Here is a 24,699-nt window from a genome sequence, read left to right on the forward strand (position 1 = left end):
TTTGGATCATTGTAGTTGATGGCTTCCTGCAATCTTAAAGCAACGTTGATAATCAGATGTCTGATATTTAAGCCATTTGAACAGCACTACATCATTGAGCAGCAGGTGAGTTTCTCAACCCAGAAAACGGGTGTTGTAAATTGCATTTAATAGCCTTTTTTGTCTGTTACTGGGTTAATTCTGAGTTTCGACCGCTGCATCTAAACGTTCCAGTCTCCAAATGCTTGATTTTAAGGATTCCGAGATATTCAAGCTTTTCAGTGTTTCAGCAGACTTATTTCCCCTTCTCTCACTCTGCATTGCTGATCTTAAAACTCTCTTCCGCTCCTCTGTCATCCAAATTGATTTTTGCAAGTGTTTTTTTTATTATATTTTTGAGCCTTCTGAATGTGTTTCTGTCAGCTTGCAGTGGGCTGCATATTGAGGGGATGCTGAGGTTATCTAAATGCAAAGTAAGAGCAGAGGACAGGTCACTGCCATCTTGACTCTTGCTCTGCTTTGCTTTCTGTGGTTTGAGGTTAATATAAAGAGGATGGAGATGATGCAATTGAGAAAGAACCAAGAGAGAGAAACATGGAGCAGCATGACTCAACATTAATTAAATAAAATTATGAAAGATGGAGGATACCAAGACTAGTTGTTATAGGGATGGTTCTTTATTCAATAACAGTTAAGTTCCATATGTTATCCACTAAAAGTCAGATGTTGTATAAAATAGTCTGCTTACACTAATCAGGTGTTATGTTGTATTCACATTGTTCACAGACCATGCTGTCTTCTAGCAACACTAAACTTTACCACATCAGTTGGTTTCCAGGGAAACGCTAAATTGAACTGAGATAGGGTTCAGTCTGACCTTCTGCTTTTTCATTCTCAGAACATCACTTAGAGTCCATGGAAGGACATGTACATACTGACATACTTGTGCACTGCATCGCTCACTCATGACATCCACATTGCATCGAACAGTAGCTGCAAAGCTTCTCTACATTATTTGAGGTAAATCAAATCAATCTACCAAATACGTATCCCAAGCTCTAACTTCATTCACAGGAAAGCTTGAACCCAATTCCAAAGATGGGGTGTTATGGATGGATCTAGAGACACATCTATCTATCTATCTATCTATCTATCTATCTATCTATCTATCTATCTATCTATCTATCTATCTATCTGTCTGTCTGTCTGTCTGTCTGTCTGTCTGTCTGTCTGTCTGTCTGTCTGTCTGTCTGTCTGTCTGTCTGTCTGTCTGTCTGTCTGTCTGTCTGTCTGTCTGTCTGTCTGTCTGTCTGTCTGTCTATCTGTCTATCTGTCTATCTATCTATCTATCTATCTATCTATCTATCTATCTATCTATCTAACTAACAGTTTAACAGTTTAACAGTTTAACATTTCTACCTCTTTTTTCCCCCATCACCACGACTTTCCTATATTATCCAAAAGTGGTCACACGTCGAAAACACGGACCAGGTAACTTCAATAGGCATCCTTGAAAATGAGTCAAATGCATGTTTAACATGTTCTAAATATTTCACTCTCTGAATGATGATGTTCAATTCTGATAGCTTCTTTGGCTTGTTTCTGACCTCACAGAAGATAGCAGAAATGGAAAGTTATAATTAGACGTTGAAAGTATAACTTGACCTGCCCTCGACCTGCTCCCTTGCTGTGAACCTCCTGTTGCACTCTAAAGGTGATGATCTTTTGGATCTTGGTAGTCGCTATGATCTCCAGAGTTTCCTCCTCTAAGATCTGGTTGAGAGGGCAGATATCAGGCCTTTGGAAAGCTAGAAGCCATTAAAGTTGACTACAAACGTGTCCAATCATTTTTTTCTACATTATTTTGACAGTTCAAACCAGTATTTTTTCTGTCACACATAGTAATAATGTTCAAATGCAAGATAATAAATTGATGGCACCAACGAGCCTGCAAGGTGCCAGCAGGCGCAAGTTCTAAAGTGAAAACCAGAAGTAAAGCTCTGTGAAGAATTTAAGCTTTTTTTTTTTCAGATATTTTTCAAATCAGTCCTTCAAGCTGCTTCAAACAAATAATGAAGGACTGACTGATTTAATGGTAACTCTTTGAGGGGAACAGAACTAAACTTGCTGCTTTTCTCAGTCAGTGTTTGTGTAACATTTCTTATTACAAACATGTATATTGGGTGTTTGAACCTAATTTACCAAGATATTTATTCTTTTTAACATGTCCTTCAGTTCATGAGATAATGCCTTTCGTTGAAGTTCAAATCATAGATAGACATCTTCTCAGAGACATTTCCAAGAAACCAGCAGACATATTTTCGGGAACATTGTGTTTTGGTTTGTTTCAGATTAACCACATGTCCACTGAAGTCCGAGGAAAAGATGCAAACCTGGAGAAATTCTGCGAACGCTGGGACATTAGATAAGAGCTTGTTTGTCAATCTGCGTCCTGGAGTGCTAGTCTAATTGAAATTATAGCTCTCAACTAGAACACAGAAATATAATCAGGAGAGTCAGAACAGATGCCCGGCATTAGGATGAAGTCTGGAAGCAATCAAACACATAAGAATCATGCCCCAAAAAGAGTTCAGCACCTGATTTAGGTCTAGGTAATTTAACGTGGTTATTTTATTATTATTATTTTTTTTGCATTAAAAATAATTCATGATAATTTGGAGGAATGATTTGATGCAGTGATAAGAAAGTGATATCTCAGTGGATATCTGGAAACATTTGCTGTGGCTGTTTCCATGGAGATGGACTTTTGGAGTCAAGTATAAAGTGCCTTTGTAAGTCAGAAGTGTAAATGACTTGGGCATAAAAGATTGAACTTGACTCATGAATAATAAACCAGACACAGCAAAAGAGAACGACAGGAAGAGTTGAAAATTGGACAAAAGTGGTGACATAGAAGTGCTTGAAGATGTGTGTGAGGAGAACCAGATCAAAAGGGTTCTCTTAAAATAGCTGTCTTTAAGCTGTTTGGTCTTTCTCTTGCATAGAAATAAAAATAAATAAATCCAATTTATAAAACAGAGACATCTTTTCTGATTTTGAGCTGCAGCTAAACTTGTTTCACTTGATCTAATTACGTCTTTTAGGATTAAAACTATAGGAAATGTTGTTATTTTTGGCTTGGTTAACTTCGTTCTACATGATGAAGGACCTTTTAGTTTTCTGTTTTCTTGTATGTATACTGTGTTGCATTTTGATTCATGGGGAAATTCAATTTTGATTCATTCAGCGCTGACAATGAGTGACCTCATATCAGTTGTTCATGCTGTCTTTATATTTTTTCAATTCGTTTGCTGTTTTACATAGTTTGAACTGCGCCCATGAAAAATCATTTTACAAAGTATGAGCCGTATACTTTTTGATGACCAGTATATACAGTATTACGTAACATGAAAGACCCAGCCTAAGTTTACGATTATATATTTAATTAGCCTACCTATATTGTTAACATGGCCTTGTGGATGTACGACAGGAGAATGTGATGGATTCATATAATTGTGCCTGCAGAGCAGTAGAGTGTGTGTCCAATTAGCCACAGAGCAGAAATGGACACAGACAGAGAGAAAAAAAAGACATGAGGCCAGTGAGGGAGGTCCATGTGGACCTTATTAGTGCCAACTTCTGACTGCTCCCTCTCCCTGGAGAGAAGGGTTGCGATGTGGATGAAGCTTATGGACACTTTTGTTTAAAATGCTGGTCATGCACGGTTCACCTCTAACCACAGGCACCTTCTCTGCAGGCCCTATGCGTTTACACAAGTCATACTTTAATGTGGCACCCAGCAGCCGTGAATGAAGATAGATAGAGATAGATAGATAGATACTTTATTGATCCTGAGGGAAATTCAAGTAATGGGCTGAACACAGATTAACATATTTCACATAATGAAAGCACTTTTTATATTATTTTAATTTAAAATATAACGTTATGTTAATTTTGTGCCATCTTAAAGAACCACAGTTCCACCTAGTGGTGCACTGAAAGGAAACACAATGGGACTATTTAATTGAATCAATGGAACACAAAGGATCTTTTTAATGAATGGCAGGCACGTGCAGCTCATAAATTAGCTCCATTATGAAGTTTTCCATATGAGAGTGATTGTGATGCAGTCAGCCTGCTGTTAGCGGCCCCTCCCTCCTGCTGTTGAGTACACAAAAGGCTGACGCGTGTCAACCCTCCTGCGCTCTCTCCAAATGCACGCGAACGTTCTTCCATCACGGCACTCAGCAGGCATTGACAGTAGGGCACGTGTTTCTTCACACCTCACACACACGCAAATGGCTCCACAGACGGAGTGAGATACAGAGAGGTGAAGGGGTTGCTAAGTTCAGCAAGATGTTATCAGCAAAATCTTAACCAACCGACCTGATCCTGATTTAATTCAGACGTGTTGGTTTTATTTCTACCTGATTTACCAGATATTATCAATTGAATACTTCTTTTGAAACACATGATGCACATTTTAGCCTTCACATTCTTTGAACTAAGAACCGTGAGCATGCAGATGCTTTTCAAGGATAAAAACAAAAGAAAGATAATAAGCTTCTGCTGTTTTCTAGAAATAAATAATATTTAAGAGAAAAAAAACGTTTTACCATGTTTAGTATTTATGTACCTTTTCTATTCTTATTGCTATGCAGCTATTCACGTTCGTTCTATGTTGAACGTAGGCTTGGCAATAAACATGCACTTTCTAAGTATTCCAATCATTCATCTGCTCTGCTCGAACCCATAACATAGACGGTAATATGAAGGCATAGAGCAGGAAGCCATGTACATAAACCTCTGATCCGGAATATAATTCATTAACCATGTTTCAAGGTGGCAAATAAGTCCATTTAATTAAAAAAAAAACAGATTATGAAGGAAAGTGACCATATGGTTGGAGTTTGCCCAAGTGTGATTTCGCACCTCACCACAGTGGCGCATGGAGACACTTGGGGACGCGTCAAAGCGCAATTTGGCACCAGCAGCCTGGGCCCCTGATAAATAGGAGCTTCCTGCATGCATTCAGCCACACATTCTCTAAGGATCTAAAGCAGGACTGACCACCACAAAGACAGAAGGAACCATGGAAACTTTTACTTCAAGTGGAATATCTTCTGTTCTTACTGGAAACAATTTTTCACAGCAGCCTGGTCGTTTATGGAGACCGTGGACTGGAAATGCGAATACAAGTGGTGTGCAGAAGGTGAGTTAAGGAATTCTCGAGCCTTGAAAGTTTGTGAAGTCAAACATATTCAAAAAGTGTCTAAGTCTAACGAGTCGATTCGATTTGTTTTGTGCTTTCAGGCTCATATTCACGGAGACCTTTCCGCTTCAAAACAAGCCAAAACTCCTCAGGTCGTTCATCCAGTGAAGTAAGTCAAGTTTTGTTTGTTCAATTGTTTCTTTAACTAATTTATTTGAATGCATCTTATTTACATGTACTTTACCTCTTTTCTTTCATAGGTTGTACTGGCCCAAATCCAGATGTTTCGATTATCTGTACCAGGACGCAGAGATGCTGCTGCGTAACTATCCGGTGCAAGCGACCATCTGCCCGTATGAAGACTCCAGCAGCGATGAAGACAGCGATGACGAAGAGGAGGAGATGGAGAAGGAGCTGAACTGAACAAAGCCCATACTTTTGCATATTGTCATAATATATTTTTCTTAAATTATTACTGTAAATATGTGTAAATAGACCCATTTTCATTTGTCAAGAATGCACGCTTAAGTTATTCATATAACATTTCTACCTCTTTTGTATTTTGCTGAAAAACGCAATAAAATATTTAAAATGAATGTCGCTTTTTGGGGAGATGTTTCTTTGTGTTTATGTGTGACAGACTTATAAAGCGAGTATTTTAAATTACCAAGGAAACCAGTATTGAACGAGACAACTGGGACTTTAGGACTAACTATTTGAGAAGACTAAACATGATTAGTTTATACAATGACTTTGGTCTCTGGATTTATTTTTCTATTAAACAACATGACGACCTTTATTATATACTGAGGATTACGAACACGTGGGCTTAGTTTTTGAATACACAGACGGATAGAGTGATTAAGGATTTGCCCGCGGACAAAGCTCTTTTCCAATGAACAAGTGCGGGGTGTTAATCGCGCAGTTTCCTGCACACTGTCGCCTGAAGTGTGGAAACTAAGTGACACGTGGAAGGTGTCAATCACGAGTGTCAGTGGACCATAGAGATCTGTAAAGAGATAGTTACGACAAGAAAAAGATTAGTAGGTCTGGAAAAAACACAGACAATCCTGATATTGTTTGGTTCTTACATTCCATAAAAAAGTGAATTAAATGATTTTTTTTCAAGTTCCAGGGGGCCTTAGCCAAGAGTTTAGTGCGCGGCCCCATATATAGCACAGAGGCCCGAGTCGTCTAAGAGGGTGGCCCGGGTTCAAATCCGACATGTGGCTTATTTATGACCATTCATTCCCCGCACTCTCTCTCTTTCTCTCGCTCCCTGATTTCTGACTATATCCATGGGCCTATCTCTACAAAGGCATCAAAAGCCCCCAAATAAACCTTAAACATTCAGAGATATATACAATATATATAATATTACAATATATGATATATACAATATATGAGATGTAGGACACGAAATGACACTAGAATTCATCGTCACATAAATCCATGGTAAAGACCAGGGTCCAAGATATGTTTTTTTCTGCAGGTATTCTTACATCATGAATAGATGAATGAATAGAGTGTACACAAAAGCATACACACAACCACACATCAAGCTGTGATAATTCTAAAAGCTTTTTTCAGGTATTTCAACTCATACTGTTCTACAGATGTGCATATTCAATACAACAACCACAAATGTGCATCTTCACAAAATAAACGTGAATGATTTGTTCAACAATAAAAAAGTAATTAGTCTTTTTGATTGCATTACTGCAGTAGATACAGCTCAACTTTAACTTCAGAGTGACCTTTGCAGGGAGATTCAGTGCAAATTGAGGATCAGGTTTATAAACCACATGATATGTTGTGTAGTGTGTGTCATGTTGTTATCTGCACTGAAGGTGAACAATTAGAATATTATATTGTAGTAAAAATATCATGTTGCCCTGCAGGCGTTGGTTTCAAGCAAATTATTGCATAAACATAAACATACATTTTGCGTTTGTGAGTTGAACTCTTCAACTCCCCCTGGTGCCGAGCTCTCATGCCGGTCTGTGGGAACCCTTGGGATCACCTGTAGGTGTTTTTCAGGGTGCAAAGTTTACACACCTTATGAAGTGAGACATGGTGGCCTGTGACTGGTCCTGGATCTCTGACCTCCACGGGACAGCCTTTATTCTCATCACAGACAAAACCTTTTAAGAATAATATGAATCTGATTATACCCAGAATTCACTGTCCAAACATGGAGCAAAACGTCAATAGCTAATTGATCAAGAAAAGAGTTATAAATTAACAACAAAGGTGTGTTTTTCAGGGCAAACGCTTAGAACTGAGCGTGAGTATAAACTGAATATTCATATGCAGATCTCGTCTTGGGGTTGCGATGATGCTCTGATAGCCTCTTCACCTCTCTTGAGCCTGGCAGAGACTTTCCCAGGCTTTAGTGTCAGAGCTGCTGCTTTCAGGAGTGTCACTTACTTGGGTGTGAAATCTGCTCACCTCCAGAGTTAAACATAAAACCAGGGCCTGATGCCCGAACTGATGAACTTATAACCTTCACTGCAAAACACTTCAGGTCAAAGGGGGCACATGTCGGGTATTGTACATACATATATTACATGTGTGTGGTGATAGCGGTAATAGAAATTAGACACAGGGGGAGAATACTGTGGAGGAATAGAGCCTGGACAATACCGTTTCAGACAGAGATGTGTTTATTAAACGATTGAGTTTAAAAAGGCCAATTTTACACATGTGTAATGTTTGGTGAATTTCCCTCGGGATCAATAAAGTATCTATCTATCTATCTATCTATCTATCTATCTATCTATCTATCTATCTATCTATCTATCTATCTATCTATCTATCTATCTATCTATCTATCTATCTATCTATCTATCTATCTATCTATCTATCTATCTATCTATCTATCTATCTATCTATTTCTCACTAGATTTTGTGTTCAACTCTGAAACGCAGCTCTGAGAACTTTGCTGAACTCTGCACAGATTCAGTGTTTTCGACACATGCTGTCCTTTTCTTTCCCAGGAGCCGGTGTGAAATCAGGCGTGAGGAATACACACCTAAAGGGGTGAACAGTGTTCGTTTTTCATGTTTGACCTTTGTGTTCCCATGAGCCACTGCCACTGCTTAGTCTCAATCTAATGACAATTAGATTGATTTCTGACCACAACAAGCAGCTACAGGCACAACTTTGAAGATAAACATTTCAGTACCTGAGGGCCATTTTTAAAATTAAAAAAATACATTAATATCTACCTATCTGGACTTTATGTGTTAAATTCACACATCGCAACGCTGACTACTGTACAGCTCCTGTATACATGTATACATCTCACATACTTTAAAAAAAATTAAATTTACTAAATGTTGTGCCACTTCAAAATCAAGTATTGATATTGATGCAAACATTTTGACGTTACTTTTCATAACCTGTTATTGTATTTTCAAAGGACTGCAGGCAGTGAACTCTGCCCGAGCTCAGCGTGGTGTGATCACAGACACCAGAAGAGGTGATGAAGTGTGACTCAGCCGTGCTCAGACTGAACCAAGTCCTCAGCCTTCCCACAGTCACACCTACGTCCCTCACTGCAAACACAGAACATGCTGTCTGATTAACACCACGTCAATTTATGAGTATGGCAAATGACTGGACCATTAGTAATGAGTTAGCCTGAACAGCAAAGCTATAACCTGGGAGAATCTATCATGTCATCCATTTTTGTTTATATTGTATATTATTATAATTTTTTTTAAACTTATGAACCCATTTTGGTCACAGCTGATATATTTTTGTATTTTTGTTTGGACTGGTCTGTATAACGATGAGATTTATCAACACTTTGTTTATCCGTTTTGACATTTGCTCTTGAAAGGTGACATAGATAAACGTCGCTTACTAATTTATATAAAGGCTTCTTGGCCAGCTTCTAAAAACTGAAACAACTACTTTATCTAAATACATATGCAGAGGTAGTGGTCGGTTGATTTGCTGAAAGTTTTCTGTGACAGACAAAACAACGTTTTATGTGTAAAAACTGCTAAAGAAGCCCTGAAACAAACAGGAGGTCCCTCAACTTTTCTCACTGGCTCATCTTGTCCCTCCCTTACCTGCATTTGTGTATCTACAACAAAGTTTCATAAAAATGTGGTAATGTGTTTATTTGCAATGACCTTACTGCACCAATCTGTATAGGCTATTACACTTTTTGTTGTCATAGGTAATTCCACTCTTAGCCACAGGGGGTCACTGTGGTTGGTGACAGTGATAAAGGGGCGCAGGTAGAAAGGAAGTGTTGCTCTTTGTGGAGTGAAAAATAAGCTGATATATATATATATTTTTTCGGGGTTTTGCAGAAATTTGCTGCGGTTTTGTCATTCAAAAATTAAAGAAAAAGTGGATTTTGACTGAAACAACAGTAAGTAGGCAACTACTTTCTCTGTGGCTTATTTTTTATAGGCCTAATGTATAATAATGATAATATTAATAATGTCATTGGTATTAAATATCTCGTTGCAGCGATATCACCTGTGTGGACATTTGAAACAGTTCACTTTTCTGGCTTCTCTTTTCAGTCTGTCTTTGAATAAACTGTACATCGTTGTTGCTTACTCATGTTAGATTTGTCTCGATTACTAGTCTCTGTTTCGTTTATCGGGCTTTTAGGCTTTTCTTTAAAGTGTTCCCATGAGATTCTTATTTATCCTAAAAGGTCATACTGTGACTATTTCTACTATTTTAATTCATTACGTGCTTTATGTTTTTTAAAATGTTGATTACTACAGTAGGCTACATGCAGTGAATTGTTTTAGAAACCTGCGCAATGACTTTAATTGGCCACTAGATGGAGCAAGAGATCCAAACATGAGATGTGAACTGGCGCTGTGCAGCTGTAGCTCTTTGCTACAGATGGGGGCTGTGTTGCACTTGTACTGCAACCAATAATTGTCAGTTATGCGATAGAATTAAGATAACTGAAACTCAGAGAATAAAAATAACAAATAGGTTCATTATTTGACTTTCACAGTTTATGATTATAGTCATAATCTTAATACAACATACATTATGTACATCTTATGTTTAAATACAACAACAGCAGCAAGCATGCACATTTCTTTGCACTACAAAGGGGATTTAGTGTCTCACTATTTCTTGTTGCATCCCAGTGCAGTATTTACAGTCAGGAGATGTCTAATTTAAACTAAAGATTTATGGGTGAGTGAAAGTGAATCAGTATGCAGATATGTTTCTGCTCAGATTACACTGAAGGGCTTTAAGCAACAGATTTAACAGTTTCTCTCATATTGTATTTATTACAACTTTTTGGTAAGCACGTGCTGACGACAAATTAAAACACGAGATTACCTTTGATTTGAATGGTGATGCTTTAGGATCATTTTATTAAAACAACATTTTAATAAAACAAAATAAAATAACGTAGATAAAATTTGACATCAATATTAAAAAACACATTTAATGAAAACTAATTAAGGTCTTATATACTATATCCAAACTTTGAAAACAAAAATTAAAGTTAGAATAACACAAACAAGTTTTGTAATAAATAAGGATTTTTGTATATTCATGTGACTTCATTTATTTTACATCATATATTTTATTGATTATTATATTTTTTCTAAATGTATATTTTATTCCATATTTGTGCGCACGTGTGTGTGTGGGGGGGGTTATTCTATCTTCTTTTTTCTATTTCTGATGTGATTAATAAATTGACACAACTATGCATTTATCCATCCTGTCAGTGCACTATAAATATTGTGGCTCCTGTCACTCATGCCTCCTGAGAGTGTGATATACAGGCCTCGGCGTGATTAAGCAGCTAACAGACTGAGCAGCAGTGTTTCCGTAATGAGACGGACGAAAAGCAGCATAAATCTGTCAGCGGTTCATTTCGACCGCCGAGCTGCCGTGTTTTATCTCGGCACATAAACATTCGGCATCACGCCGCTGTCTCACAGATGTAGCTGTTGTGCTTTTCTCCACCTTGTTACCTCGGCCTCCACTTAAACAGTTAGTTTGGTCTCCTCTCTCTGAGATGTGTGCAGTGCAGATAATTACAATTTCAGCAACGTTTGCCAGGTGATTACCTCATAATCCCCTATTTCATTTGATAAGTCACGCATTGATTTAACTCTGAGTTGGACCTAATGGAGTATCTTTTCCACCGCCACAGTGATTTGTATGCCGGGGCGAAAGGACAACGCTGGATTGGAGGCAGAAAAACAGCCACTCACCGTTCCTGCTCACTCAGACGCTGGTGAAAGACGAGCAACAAGAAGGCAGGTTTAATCACAGCAACCTGAATGTGAGCAGTAAATCACTGCCATGCCTGATGCAGTAACATGTGCTGGTAGTAAGAATTGTCTCTGTTTCATGTTCTCTCCCCTCACAGGCTGGCAGAGAAGGAGAGAGAGAGAGGGGTGAAGGAGGGATGAGATGAGAGATAAGAAGAGAGACCTGTTTGGTATGCACCTGTCTCTACGGATCAATAAAGGTAATTTGGGCTGATTCCTCCCTGTAGGCCTCTTAGCAGATAGACGGGGAGAGGGGTCAGCCTCTGCTGAGCTGCGGGGAGCTGGAATAACTTAGAAACACACTCTGCAAATGACTGCCCCTCTTTGAGAATGTCTCGTTCATATGTTCCTCTGCGATGTGGCGCTAAGTTCTTACACCAGCTGAACTGCAGGTAGGTAAAGGTGCACTGTCCTGGAGCTTTAAAACCTGCATGTTTGGCCTTCTACACGTATGGAAGAAGTTACTTCTAAAAAAATTAATATATATCAACATGATTAATTTGATGCTTTTTTTTTACAAAAGGGGTAAGTATGAAGGAAGTATAATATAAAGAAGTGGAGAATAGAAGTAAACAAGTTTAAATGCTGTGTGTCTCCTGGTGATGTCGCCATGCCAACCAATGGAAATAAACCAATTTAAAAATCAAACTGGAGGGGGTCTTATAAAAATCAAAAAAAATCAAAGTCAAGGCAAAACTATGAATCAGGCGAACCATGCGTTTCTATTCCTGTCTTGTCCTTGAAATTCCTCCCGTTAAAAGCAAAAAAAACAAAAAAACCCCCACTGTGCCTGATGCCTGCTCCTCTTTTCCTACCTGCTCACACATCATCTGGGGGACAAAAAACATATTTAAGTACTCATATAATTAATCCTATGAACAATGTTGTGATCAAACTTGAACTTTTGATCAAATAAAAAAAAAACAAAGCACAAAATATAATATCTCCAACATTCACTTAATGGTTTTGAGAAGCAGCTGTGTGAGAAGAGAGTTCACAGGGAGGTGAGGATGCTGATGAAGAAGAGGTTTTTGTTTAAGTTAGGAGCAGGCCGTTCACATTCACAGGTCAGACTTCATTAATTATCATGACCAGGGGTGTCAGGTTGAATGAGGAATAACTTGAGCAACAAACACAGACACATTAAAGAACCCTGATGCCAGACTGTGGCGTGAAATAAAGGCGATGATTCGTTCTGTTCGCCATTTACGGTTGTACTGAATCTCATGTGCTCCCATTCTGCTGCTGATTTCACTGTAAACCTTTCAGACATTTGTAGTTTTTTTTTGTGTGTTTCCAACCACACACACACACATTTTGTTTTTCTTCTCACATTCCTAATTCTAACCTCGGTCTATCTCTCGGGGCTGAGGTGGGTCTCATCAGTCGGTGATAGGCATGAAGGAAGCCATCCGTCATGAGGGGGTCACCAGTCTGAGAGGAATGCTCTGGGTAAGGGGTGGACGTGGTGTAGGGGGTGTCCCAAGGGAGAACAAAACCACCAAGACTGAACCCCACCTACATCCAATCACTGCACAGCATGTTTTGCTTTAGTTGTGTGTTTTCTCAGAGTACACAGGTGTGCACTAACACCTGCATGTTATACACACACACACACACACACACACACACACACACACACACACACACACACACACACACACACACTGCAATTTTCCTGCCAATTATATTCGTGTGTTGGAGTGCTCGCATGTTGCGGACTGCTCGTACATGCTTCCCCCCCCCCTCATCACTTCTTATAAAAATTTGCTTCGATGGTGTCGATTGCAGCAGAAAACAGGATGCAACAGGTTGGCAGTCCAGACTTTGGACGAGCAGATACCTTTGAGTTTGTGTGCCCTGAAATGAGGTAACCATTGGTTGTTGTTTTTTCTACTTTTGAAGCCTCAAGTTTGGCCCTTTGGCAGTCGCTGTTCCAGCAACCAGAGGCGAACATATTTGTGAGACAGTGTGATTATGCATGACTATTTCTTTCCTGCTTTGCTTCAGAGCAGACTTAATAATCAGAGGTCGCTACGCCTGAACCATTCCAGGCTTCATCCTCTATTGAACTCTGTATGGCAGCGTTAGGAAAATGTCTTCTGAGGTCATTTACTTAGTTTTATACAAACTGACTCCTTTCTGGAACCATTAGTGTTGCCCCCTGCTGGCCTGTAGAAACATTGCAGGTTTAAGGCACTTGCTTGCTTTTGAAACCATGAGGCTACATCAACACAGTCTCTGTATTGTTAATATGTTTTGATAAGAAATGGGCAACAATGAAACCCAAACAAACCTGCAGTCTTGACCATGGCCTGATCGATATGCGATTTCTGGGGACGATATCGATTTTAGATGAGAAAAAATCAAAAACTGATTAGTCGGCTAATATATTTCTTTGAGCTTTGTTTGAAATATATACACATTTATTATTTATCCCTCAAATGTAGTTATCAAACACTTGAAAATCATTTACACTAAAACCAAGACAAGTTAGGTTTTTGTTAAACTGTTAAACTGTTTTTCAAGGCACACTGGAGAGTGATAATGCTTCTTGTAATCCATATAAAAACACTTTGATGGTGAAAGAGAACTGTTGGTGTTATAAAATGAAACTCAAATTAAATTATTTTTGACTGGTGAATAAATCTTAAAACATCAGCGCATGTCTGCAATAAAATTAGCCAATATCGATAGTCACTTGAGGCACTAACATTGGCCGAAATAACCGCATGGCCGATTAATCAGTCGGGTTCTAGTTTTTATAGCTTTGTCCATATCAGTATCCAATAGGATCCAGTTTGGTTTTTACTGAAATCAGACACAAATGTTTCAAGACTGAAGAATGCTGAAAGTTGAAAAGTTAATGAAGGTTTGGACTTTGAGAAAACTTTTTTACAACATTAAAAAAAATGCTAATAAGACCGTGACTGTGCATGAAGCAATCCAACCAAAGGAGCAAATAGCACAGTTATTAAAAAATTGTTGATAAAAATCGGATTTAAAAAAACAAACAAAAAAAAACAAAAACATATCGTATATATACTGAGGGGGAAAAAAAAAGAAAAAAGGTTTTTAAGCCAATGGGAGCGGTGTCATTTTTTAAAGCTAGTGTCATTTTCTAATATCTTGGTTTCAGTTTCACTCAAAATGTTCAGATCCACAATTTCTGTTTCTGTATGAATATCTTATTCTCATTATTAAGCATGCAGTAATGCATGAATTAAATTATAGAGTAGATATGCAAAAAAAAAAAAAAAAGTAGGTTTTGTTAAACTGTCCTCAAAGAAGAAAAAAAGAATGAAACTGAATATGCCATCTTACATCCTTGTGTTTGACTGAATCATTCTTTGGAGTAAGAACGAGATCTAAAACATCAAGTGTCTGACAAAAAAGTGGGATTAATAGTCTACTTTTGCTTCCCGTATCCTGCTATCAAACTTCAATTATCTTCCAACATCATTAATTGTTTCTTGAGGCCGCACATATTGATAGTCCGACATGTGCGGAACAGTTTGAGGCCGACTTAGCTGACAAGTCATTTCCATTCGAGTAGCCTGACCTAATCACCATATCTTATTATCATTCACATGAAAACACTAATTACAAAGGCAGGGTGAACCTGATTTATGCTAATAGAAACGTGAATATGCGACGGATGCATTAATCTAGAGTATAGGACCCTGCGCTGGTGTTAACTGTGATTAGCATGTCATTACCATAGCATGGGTTCTATCTACTGGAAGCCCCGCGTCTGACGGGCTCGGGGAAAAAAAATCTCTCCACTCTCTGAGAGGGAATGAGGCTGTGACTCTTCACTGCACGGGGAAATAACGCTAATAATGGAAAATTAACAGTTTTGATTGTTTTCCTCTAAACAACAAATATCTCATTAACAGCGTGTCTATTGTAACATGTTGTGTTTTAGAGTGTAGGAGCTTAAACATCAGGGCATTCGAGCTTTTTGTGAAAGGTTGTTCAGAGGATTACAAATGAGCGAAATAAAGGAGTTCAAATGAAAACAAATTTGTTAAAGAGTTTCTGGAAAAAAAATCTAATCAGTCAAAGCCCACGATGGTGGAAGATAAGTTCTATAGGTAGACCATGATTTAAAAAAAAAAAAAAAAAAAAAAAGTTTCTATGATGTGTTTCAGTGTCCATCCTTCTTCAGACAAAAATAAAAACATTTTTCTCATTGGCCGAGTAAAGACATACTGTACTTGAAGCTGATTTTCCTCACAGCGTGGTTTGGCTCCACTTATTTCTGCTTCTGCTGCAACTTTGTACATTCTTGTGTGGCCTAGTAAGGTGAAACAAACAGGCAGGAACTTAATGTTGCATAATATGCTATAACGTATGCTACATAATGGAAAATATTTAAATAACGTGTGGGAAATGTGCTCTTTGCAAAGCTGCAGCCACAATCCTCAAAAAAGCCTCCAAATTGTGGGCAGGGTTCTGCAGGCTGTCTCCTGTCGTACTGTCACACAAGTTGCCATTCTCTCTGGCTAATTAGTGGTCTGAAGAGTATCTTGCTCAGCTCACTTGGATCCCTTGTCCAATGAAAACATTTACCAGGCAATATTTACAATATTTTTTCAGGAGGTAAAAGCCAGTAGCTATCAGGCAGACATATTTCAGCTTTCTACCCAACACAATGGAACCTTGTTTATGGTGCTCAAAGCAACAGAAGTGAGAAAGGCAGCAACACTTTTCCCAGCACCAAACACTCCAGGTACTAAATGTAGTATGTCATTAATAATTTATCTTTGGTGTAAAGTAGTTCCAGCAGAGCCACATACAACAAATATTTTATGCTTTATCAGATACCAGAAGAGATTATATAAAACCTTATTCTTTTTGTTCTTTGGGGGTGAACTGGCCCTTTAAATGACAAGGTCGTTATTATTTTACACTAATTTAAAAGTCTGTCTCTCAGTTATTGTCCTGCCCCCATACTTTACATGTTTAAAGCAATCTAAGAGGTTTCCCAATTAAAGCTGAGATCAGTCCTTTTTTAAAGAACATTGCCAAAAACACAGGAAATAGTGCAAAGAGATATTAAGGAATATTATAGTAGGGGGTTAATCCAGTAAAAATCTATTGCTACTCATGTTATACATTTTGATAATTTCCTGTCGAGTCATGGGATTATTTGACATCATGATGAAAACAAAATGTCCCCAGACAGCCTCACACTTTGACATACAGCTGAGTCTAATGGTCGCTAAATAAAAAGTAAGCCAAATGAAAGCGGATTTGCAGATGTGTTGAACGCCACACCTCCTTTTGCACAGTGCAGGTGTCTCCCAGTGGCAGTTCCCATGCACCATCTGTTCCTCCTGCCGACCAGCTCCATGCAGCTTCCATCAGGCAGGAGGATGCGTTTGTTTTGGGAGACACGAGAGCACAAAAAGAGGGGGCCCATCCTTCAATCCCTGCTTTGATCCCTCCATTGAGAAGACCCAGGCGTGGCCCTCTCTGTCTCTCTCTCTCTTAGCATCCCCCCGGCTTGTGCCTGCCTGGATGGCTGAATCTGGAGGCTTTGGCGACACGGCACTCCAGCAGAATGAGCCTATTGACGAGGCGACAGATTGGCTTTGAGTGTGCGTGATGGTTATCCCCCACTTCTCCCAACTGGTCTCCCTTCTCAGTCTCTCATTCAACCAACCAAAGACAATCCCTGCATCTCCATCTTTTTAATCAAATTGCCAGTTTGTAGTGGATTTAAGAGAGTGGCGGCAGCCATTGTTGGCTAATCTGTATCAGACAGAAGAGGTGATGTTGAGTGCGGTCCTTTTCTTAGTCAGGATTAGGCTTGGTTAGCCCTCTTTTGGAAACATGTTTGGCTTTAGTTGGAGCTTGTGAGGTACAGAAAAAAAAAACTCTTGGACAAGCTCAAAACCAACCAACAAGTTGAACTGAAATGTGTCAGAGTTAGAGGGGTTCTTAAACTGATCCCAGTGTCTGAAATACCTGGATGCTGCCTAAGTATTGGACTTGGTACCAGCAGGTTTGTCAGTCAGTGCACCTGTGACACCAAAATGATTGTTTTTATTCCTTTTATCCTTCTTTATCTCTTATGACTGACTCTCAAACTAAAGAAAGATTTAGCATGAATTCCCAAAGTCAGGCAGTAGAAGAAGGGCGACCACAGTTTAGCCATTGCATTTCATTTGTACTTCTCATATTCCGTTATTTACATCAGTGTTGTAAAGCAAAACGTGTAATCGGAACATCTCTTCTTAAGAATAATCTTGGAGACAGAACAACTTAATGGCGGCTTCTCAACCATCCAGCAGGTTTAACAAAAGTGTGTGCAGGAGTGTGTGTGAGAAGTTTGTACGAGGATAGATTTATCATTAGCCAGGCAGAGGGTCATCTGGCTTTAATAGGTGTACTCAGGTGTTGGTTCTGATGTCTGCAGCAATGGTGTTGTTTGCTGTTGGGAATCAGATCTTGGCTCTCCCCCTTCCCCCTCTGCCCTCCCTCTGCCCTGCTCGGGTCCCTCTGCACCCCGGCTAATACCAGGCTCATTACAGCGCTATCGATCGGCCCTCGCTTCAAACCAAAGGGCAAAGAAGTCCTCTCCTTTCTCTCTCTCCTTTGTCATTCTTGTCCCCCTCTTATACCCTTTTTTAATCTGCCCTTTCTTCCTCACTGACATCATACATACTGCCATTTCCTTTTGAGTAATTATGTTTCCGTTCAAAGAGATGTACACGTCGAGAGAGTGAGAGTGCATGCACATAAGCCCCAATGCAGACATCACTGGATCTTTGAGGAAATACACATTTTGGCTTTTATTAGAGGGTTTTTTGGTGTGATGTAAACATTGTGACTGTATATACAAATGGACAATATGCCTCAACTTTCTCCTGTAGGACAAAGATGAAGCCAAAATAAGCCAGTAATGGGCACTGACATATTTCAAATTTGCATCCGGTAGGGATCAGCTCGGAGAGCCACTGAAGTGACGTCACACTGCTTCCTCTAGCCAAAGCTCCATTTAACTTATCGACAAAAGGGAATGGATCCCTCAGTTTGGTAAAATCCACAGCAGAACAGATTTCTGTGTTGGTTTTAAGCAGACACTCATAGTTAATGAGGTCCAGTTATTTTTGTATTACTCTCTGCTGCACTCTGCCAATCCAGTGCGCACAGCAGTGCAGGAGCTATAGTCTTCAACAGAGTTGTCAATCAAGGCATTTTATACCTTTTTAGCATCATCAAAAAGAAATCGCTTAAGAAAAAAAACGTAGTGAGAACGCCATCGTCGTGATAATAACGATCATTACAAAACTGTTTGTAAGATTTTTTTGACAATTCACCTTCAATTTCGTATCAAAGTTCGACCCACGTCCCATCAGTTAACGTAGTCGTGGGCGGGTCTGTGACCTATACTGCAGCCAGTCAGTAGGGGGAGCTCCACATCTGTGTGCTTCACTCGAGGTTAGGTATTTCTCTGTCCGCTCTGTGTACAGTCTGTAGTTGTCAACCGCAGACCCTCACTGTACCTCCACCTGTCACTCAACCAATCCTTCTGTCTCCAAGCCTTCATGCTTCTTTTCCTAATTTTTCCCCTTAATCTCAGCGAGAGATTAGGCGCTGTGTAAAAGAACACCCAATTTATTATCCAGATCTCTGTAGAAGTATGCAGCCTTGTGTGGGCCGAAGTGTAAACACAGTGAATTGGCTTTAAAGAAAAGCCCGGTCTTAAATTACAAAATTTTTTATGTAGTGCAGGATGACATTAAACAGCAGGTTTACTTACAATTACACAGATTAAAGTGCATTGCATTGAACATGCTGTAGTGGTTGAGACAAAGTTAGGAGAATGAATTCTACAAAGACCACTTTTTGACTGAATATCTTTACATAATAAATATCAATGTATCCAGAGATTTAAAGTCGAGAGACAAACTATACATTATTACAGAAATATAGCCCTGAACCTATTATATCTTTATGTATAGTAATGCCATTATTATTTTGGAAAGCTCAGATACTTCATCTACGTGTTTCCAACAATGTCCAATGTTTAGTAAGGCAACAGGGAGCTGTATTTGGTTGCCTGTCCTGCAGGAGGAAGAGAATGTCTTCAGTATCTTAGAACATCTCTGATTACTCCGACCAGAGTATGTTGCTTCAAAGATTTTAAATCTGTTTCGAAAATGTCTTTTGTTAAAAAAGGAAACACCTTTTTTTTTTTACGATGAATTTGAATGTAAAATTATATAATATAACCAGGAAGTTATTTTCTTTCATTTATAAACAACATTTCCAGGTTCAAAAATGGATTTCTCCAAAAAAAATAGAAAATCTTCACCCTAAAAAAAAAAGCTCTAATTCAGTCTTTGAAAGCACAAAGTGTGTTTGCAACATGCAGCAAAGAACATCCCTCTCTGTTGACAGAATGTATTAGCATTTTTCCAGCTACAGTAACTCAGCATGGGGTTTTCTGTCCTCTGACCTCACAGCTCACAGGCTGCATCGCCCCTTTAACCATAATTGCTTGCATACCATATTACACCACACTTCTTGACTTTGCATTTGCATCCTCTGGCATAAATCTGCATTCATCCCTCAGTGACTTTACCCTCAGAGTCTTACAGTAGGGTTTTATAATAAAAGACTGTTCAGTGCAGCTTTACAGAGGTGATGCTGGGGCTCCTGCAGTTACCCAGGTTGGCTACCTCTGACCCCCCGCTACCTCTATGTCTTTGTTTCACGGCTGACAGAAGGAGTGCCAGAGCTCCTCCAGCGCGGGTGATTTATGACCGGCAGCTGCTTCTGCAGCCCATGACCCACACAGCTGGGTGTCAGATGTGGTCTTCCTGTAAGTAGAAACTTATCTGGCAACCCAACATCAGTGGAGCACTGGACAGAGAATGAGAGGGGGTAAAAGAAAAGAGGGGAGAAGACAAAGTAGGAAAAAAGATGGAGTGGTAAATTGTCGAGAATAAAAGGCAGTAGAGAGGAAGCCGACGGAAATGATTTAGGATGACAGAGAAATATGCCAACATTTAAAAAAAAAAAAAGCAAGTAGCTACTATGAAACAACAGCTAACACTAGCAGTCTATGGCTTAGTAGCTAACATTTGGGTCCATAGTGAGCTCATTACTCGTTTACTTTATGTATATTTTCTTGTATTTCCTTAAGAACTGTAGGCTAACGCCATCAAACTAACTTTAATTCGGAAGGGGTCAATGCTGACATTCACTGTTGTTGGATGGTAAGCTAGTTAATGGTGTTTCCATTTTTGAGCCTTTTGAACAACCTTTTAGAATCAATAAACAACTTTGAACTTTCACATTTATGATTTGCTAACATTCCTGTTTAATAGTGTTACACGAAAGGAAAGCTATACATGAATCCATTTTAAACAAAACCTCATGTTTTGAAAACGTTAACTTAAACCCAGATGTAAAACACATGTAGTGAAACTATCACACAGAAATGTAAACTTGGAAGTGGCTAAATGCTCATCTTAGCTGTGCTCTAACAGTAGTTAATCGGGTCTCAATTATGTTATCCCTTCTGATTTTCTCTATACATTATCTTCATTTTCTAATAAACCAAGAAAATGTTAAATAATTCCATTATTCATTATTTCTCCTATTTGAGCCAAAGCAATAGGACACTGTAGCGTCTTAGGTTGCCACCCTGAGAGCAAAATGAAGGCTGTGTGCTTGTGATGAATTTATAGATTTTATTCATTTAAATACGTTCGCTTCCGTCAACTTAATAGAATTCTTACATAAGAATTCTTCCGACATAATGTCTGCAGTGTCACTACAGACATTAAAATGCAGACTACCTTATTGTCATTTTAAAATCAAACCTGTGTAAACAGGAATTATGAGTTTTATTTATCTGTTTGATATTGTTCTGGGAAAGATAAAAAAATTGAAGAATGCCAGAAGCTCCAACAGAGTGACATCAAGTCCTGTAACAAAAAAAAAAATGCGACATGTGATTCAAGACAATTGATTTGAATGCAGCAGCTAAGCTCTGCATTGATTTCTGCTGGTGTGGAGAAAGCAAAATGTTTGTATTATTTCATAAGCCAATTAGCTGCAAGGAGACTCCTCTCCCTGTGCGCCTATTGACCCGCAGTCTGTGGCTGCAGCTTTATTGTCTGGGGGGCGCTCTATAAAAGATCAATAATAGGCGAGTGATTGGATTATGGGGTAATCAATGCATTGTTCTAATACATCAGCAGTGATTACAGAGCACTGGCTAATAGGAGGCCTTAGAGAGCTGTAATGACATCACACTCCTGTATGTGGGCAGAAAAAAAATTGTGTCATAAATGAAGTGTGGGGTGGATGGAATTATGTATGTATGTGTGCAGGTGCAATTCATGTGTGTGTGTGTGTGTGTGTAGGGGGTAGAAGAAGGGCTGGGGAGGGGGGGGGGATGATCGGTTGATTTTCTTGATTCTTCAAACAGCTGAAGAATAGTACTACCAGATGGTGCGTGATCGCTCGCTCAGAAGGGGCCATCATCAGACTCCATGCTGGAACAGAGTGACAGGGCAGCAACATGTGTGCAAACTGCTGTGGAAAAAAAAAAATACTCTTCACAGTTTTCTTTCTTAATTGTACTTTCGTATATTATGTCACCTTTTAGTAATAATTGAAATTAGAAATTTGTGATAACTGCTGCTTTCAGGGGGGATTGTTTTAGATAAATTGATCTGTCCTCTCTGTGGAGAGAAATTGTCAGCAGATGTTTGCAGCAGTTTGGATGATTGCATGTGTAGCATTCATGATCATCTATTTCTATTATCTATTTCTATGTGAGAGAGTGAATAACATTGGCTTTTCTTATGTGTGACAATGTGTGAGCTCGGTCGTACGTTCACAAACATTTTCAGCGCTTTGCATGAGTGTTCTCCCCCTTTGGACTAGGTCTGCACTATTAATCACAATGAAAACTTGACGAACTGCAGGATTTTGCACTTCTGCATCGGCTTCATTTCTCAATAGCAGAGTTTGGCGCTTGATGATATCCCTCCTTCCCTCACTTTAAAACAGCAGATGATTTAGTGTTGTGAGTTATGTACAACCACCCACAATTTTCAGCTGTGACTTTAGCATCACAACTTCTGGAAAAGTTTAAGAGTGGTAAGCCCTTTAGCAAGGCACAGTATCATCAAAACATGATTTTCTTTCAACTCCTTTTCTGCCAATCCAAATTTATTTCTCATTTTCTCGATACAATTTAGCCACAGAAATACAACATAGCATCAACATGTTATTCTCTTTAGATGAAATGAAAAGGTGACTTTTCTTGTTATCCCTTAATGTGGCTCAAATCCAGGACCAACAGCATGAAGCCACCAGCTTGACAAGTTGTCCATTGTCTGCTCGCCTGAGAGGAGAAACGTGACCAGCAGGCTAATCTTGTTAAACACTTAGCACCACAATGGCAGAAAGTAATGATGTAATGATAATGATGAACCTTTTCACAACTTATTATCTGTTTATCAACACGTGTCAGGCCGTTTGCTGTAATTTAGTGAGTGATTGCCGCCACTCTCCTCCTTGTCTGTCATCATTTGTTGGATTTGTTGAAGTATTTAAAGCTCAATGATATCAGTGGTGTGACGGACAGGCAGCAGTATAAGGAGTAGTTCTCTAGTCCCAGTTCTTTATCTAACAATTTCCCCCTTAAGATGAGAGAAAGTCCAAGTAAATGAGATGTGGTTTAACACCTTAAATCCTTTTGAAGGTGTCTTTGTTTGGTTTCTTCTTAACTGCTTTGTCCCAGTTTCTCCTGCTCAAATAGGAAGTGGAGCCATCAGCTGGTCCCCGAGACTTGCACAGGGGAGCTTTAGAAGAGTTTCTGTTTGCTCAAGAGTTTAGGAGGCTTTTATGTGACAACTTGTTAAAAAAAAAAGCAATTACAAGACTTTAAACAGGGAAGAAGGAGAAAGTAGTGGGTGTTCCTCCAATTTCAGTTTTCTTCCATTTGTTTGAAGGCATAATGACAATCCAATCAAAACCAAAAAACAAAAAAGCCTGGAAAACAATAACAATAGCATATTATTTACAATAATGATAATAGCACTGTCTCTTTAAAAGCCAGGAAGTTCAATATCATACACTGATGGATGAAATACTACATTTTATATTTATTTTATTGTATTTATTATTTATCTTTTGTGAATAAAGCATAACAATAAGAGGGGGTAGGACTGGGGAAAAAAAATTCTGTCCCTATTGAACATGAACTATATTATTTGACTTGTTTATTTGGTGTGGAGGATCCTGAGGATCCCATTTGTTTTTGCTTTGTTGTTCCCTTCTTTATTGCTTCCACTTCTTATCTGTTTGTTTTATTGTATTTTACATGTTCAATATAGAGTATGTTAAATGCATGCTAATGTTTACATTAAAATATCTAAATTAAATGAAACATTGACTTAACCCATGTTATATATATATATATATATATATATATATATATATATATATATATATATATATATATATATATATATATATATATATATATATATATATATATATATATATATATATATTGTTTTAGTTGATTACTTACATTGCCTGAAATATTTCCAAAAGTTATGAAAGCCAGAGGAATCCGTAATTCTATAGTTGTAACAGGATGTGTCTTGTAGGAAGAAGGATCAGAGAGGAAACAACCCAACAAGATTACTAGTTGGGAGGAAACCTAGAAAAAAACACACAAAATGTACATTTTAGAAGAATATCTACATTCTATTACATTATAGTCCATATATTGATTATGAAATAGTTGTATATTTGTTACAGGAATATGCAGCAATATAAAGGAGTGTCCTTTAGTTTACAGTGGCAGTATCTAATCAGAGGAGGAATAATCTGATACCAGAAATCAGAATTTGGTCATAATATCTCATAAACTCTATGATATCAAAGTTAATTATGGTTTTATAGATTAGACCTACCATATGTAGGCCATTGTGTTCAATAGCACCATAACACTGTCACTATATTGGGTCGGCTGTGGCTCAGCGGTTTAAAAAGCGCTTTGAGTTGTTAGAAGAGTAGAAAAGCGCTGTACACGCTCAAGTCCATTTTCAAATTTACTATAAATGACATGTATGAGTTGTCTGTATGTATATCCTAAGCCCTGGCTGTCTTTCACCTGACATGGACAGCAAAGAGCTTTGAGGCCTGTTCCTCTCAGCTGTCACTTTCCCGGC

At 38.6% G+C, this 24,699-nt stretch overlaps 1 protein-coding gene and 1 long non-coding RNA gene across 2 annotated transcripts in view; both read left to right on the forward strand.

The window, feature by feature from the left end:
• Positions 1 to 4,692: 4,692 nt before the first annotated feature.
• On the forward strand, positions 4,693 to 5,727 carry ripply2 (ripply transcriptional repressor 2). The gene is made up of 3 exons (XM_079337632.1): positions 4,693 to 5,191; positions 5,293 to 5,360; positions 5,452 to 5,727. Exons 1-3 carry the CDS (start codon positions 5,072 to 5,074, stop codon positions 5,612 to 5,614), a joined length of 351 nt encoding a protein of 116 aa, XP_079193758.1. The 5' UTR covers positions 4,693 to 5,071; the 3' UTR covers positions 5,615 to 5,727.
• Positions 5,728 to 11,555: 5,828 nt separating this feature from the next.
• Positions 11,556 to 24,699, forward strand: part of LOC306820014 — a 61,357-nt gene continuing 48,213 nt past the window's right edge. Inside the window, exon 1 of the long non-coding RNA XR_013778627.1 lies at positions 11,556 to 11,679. This is a non-coding gene — a long non-coding RNA (uncharacterized lncRNA). The remainder of the gene's footprint in view (positions 11,680 to 24,699) is intronic.

Source organism: Symphodus melops (genome assembly GCF_947650265.1).
Source record: "Symphodus melops genome assembly, chromosome: 1".
Classification (NCBI taxonomy): Eukaryota; Metazoa; Chordata; class Actinopteri; order Labriformes; family Labridae; genus Symphodus; species Symphodus melops.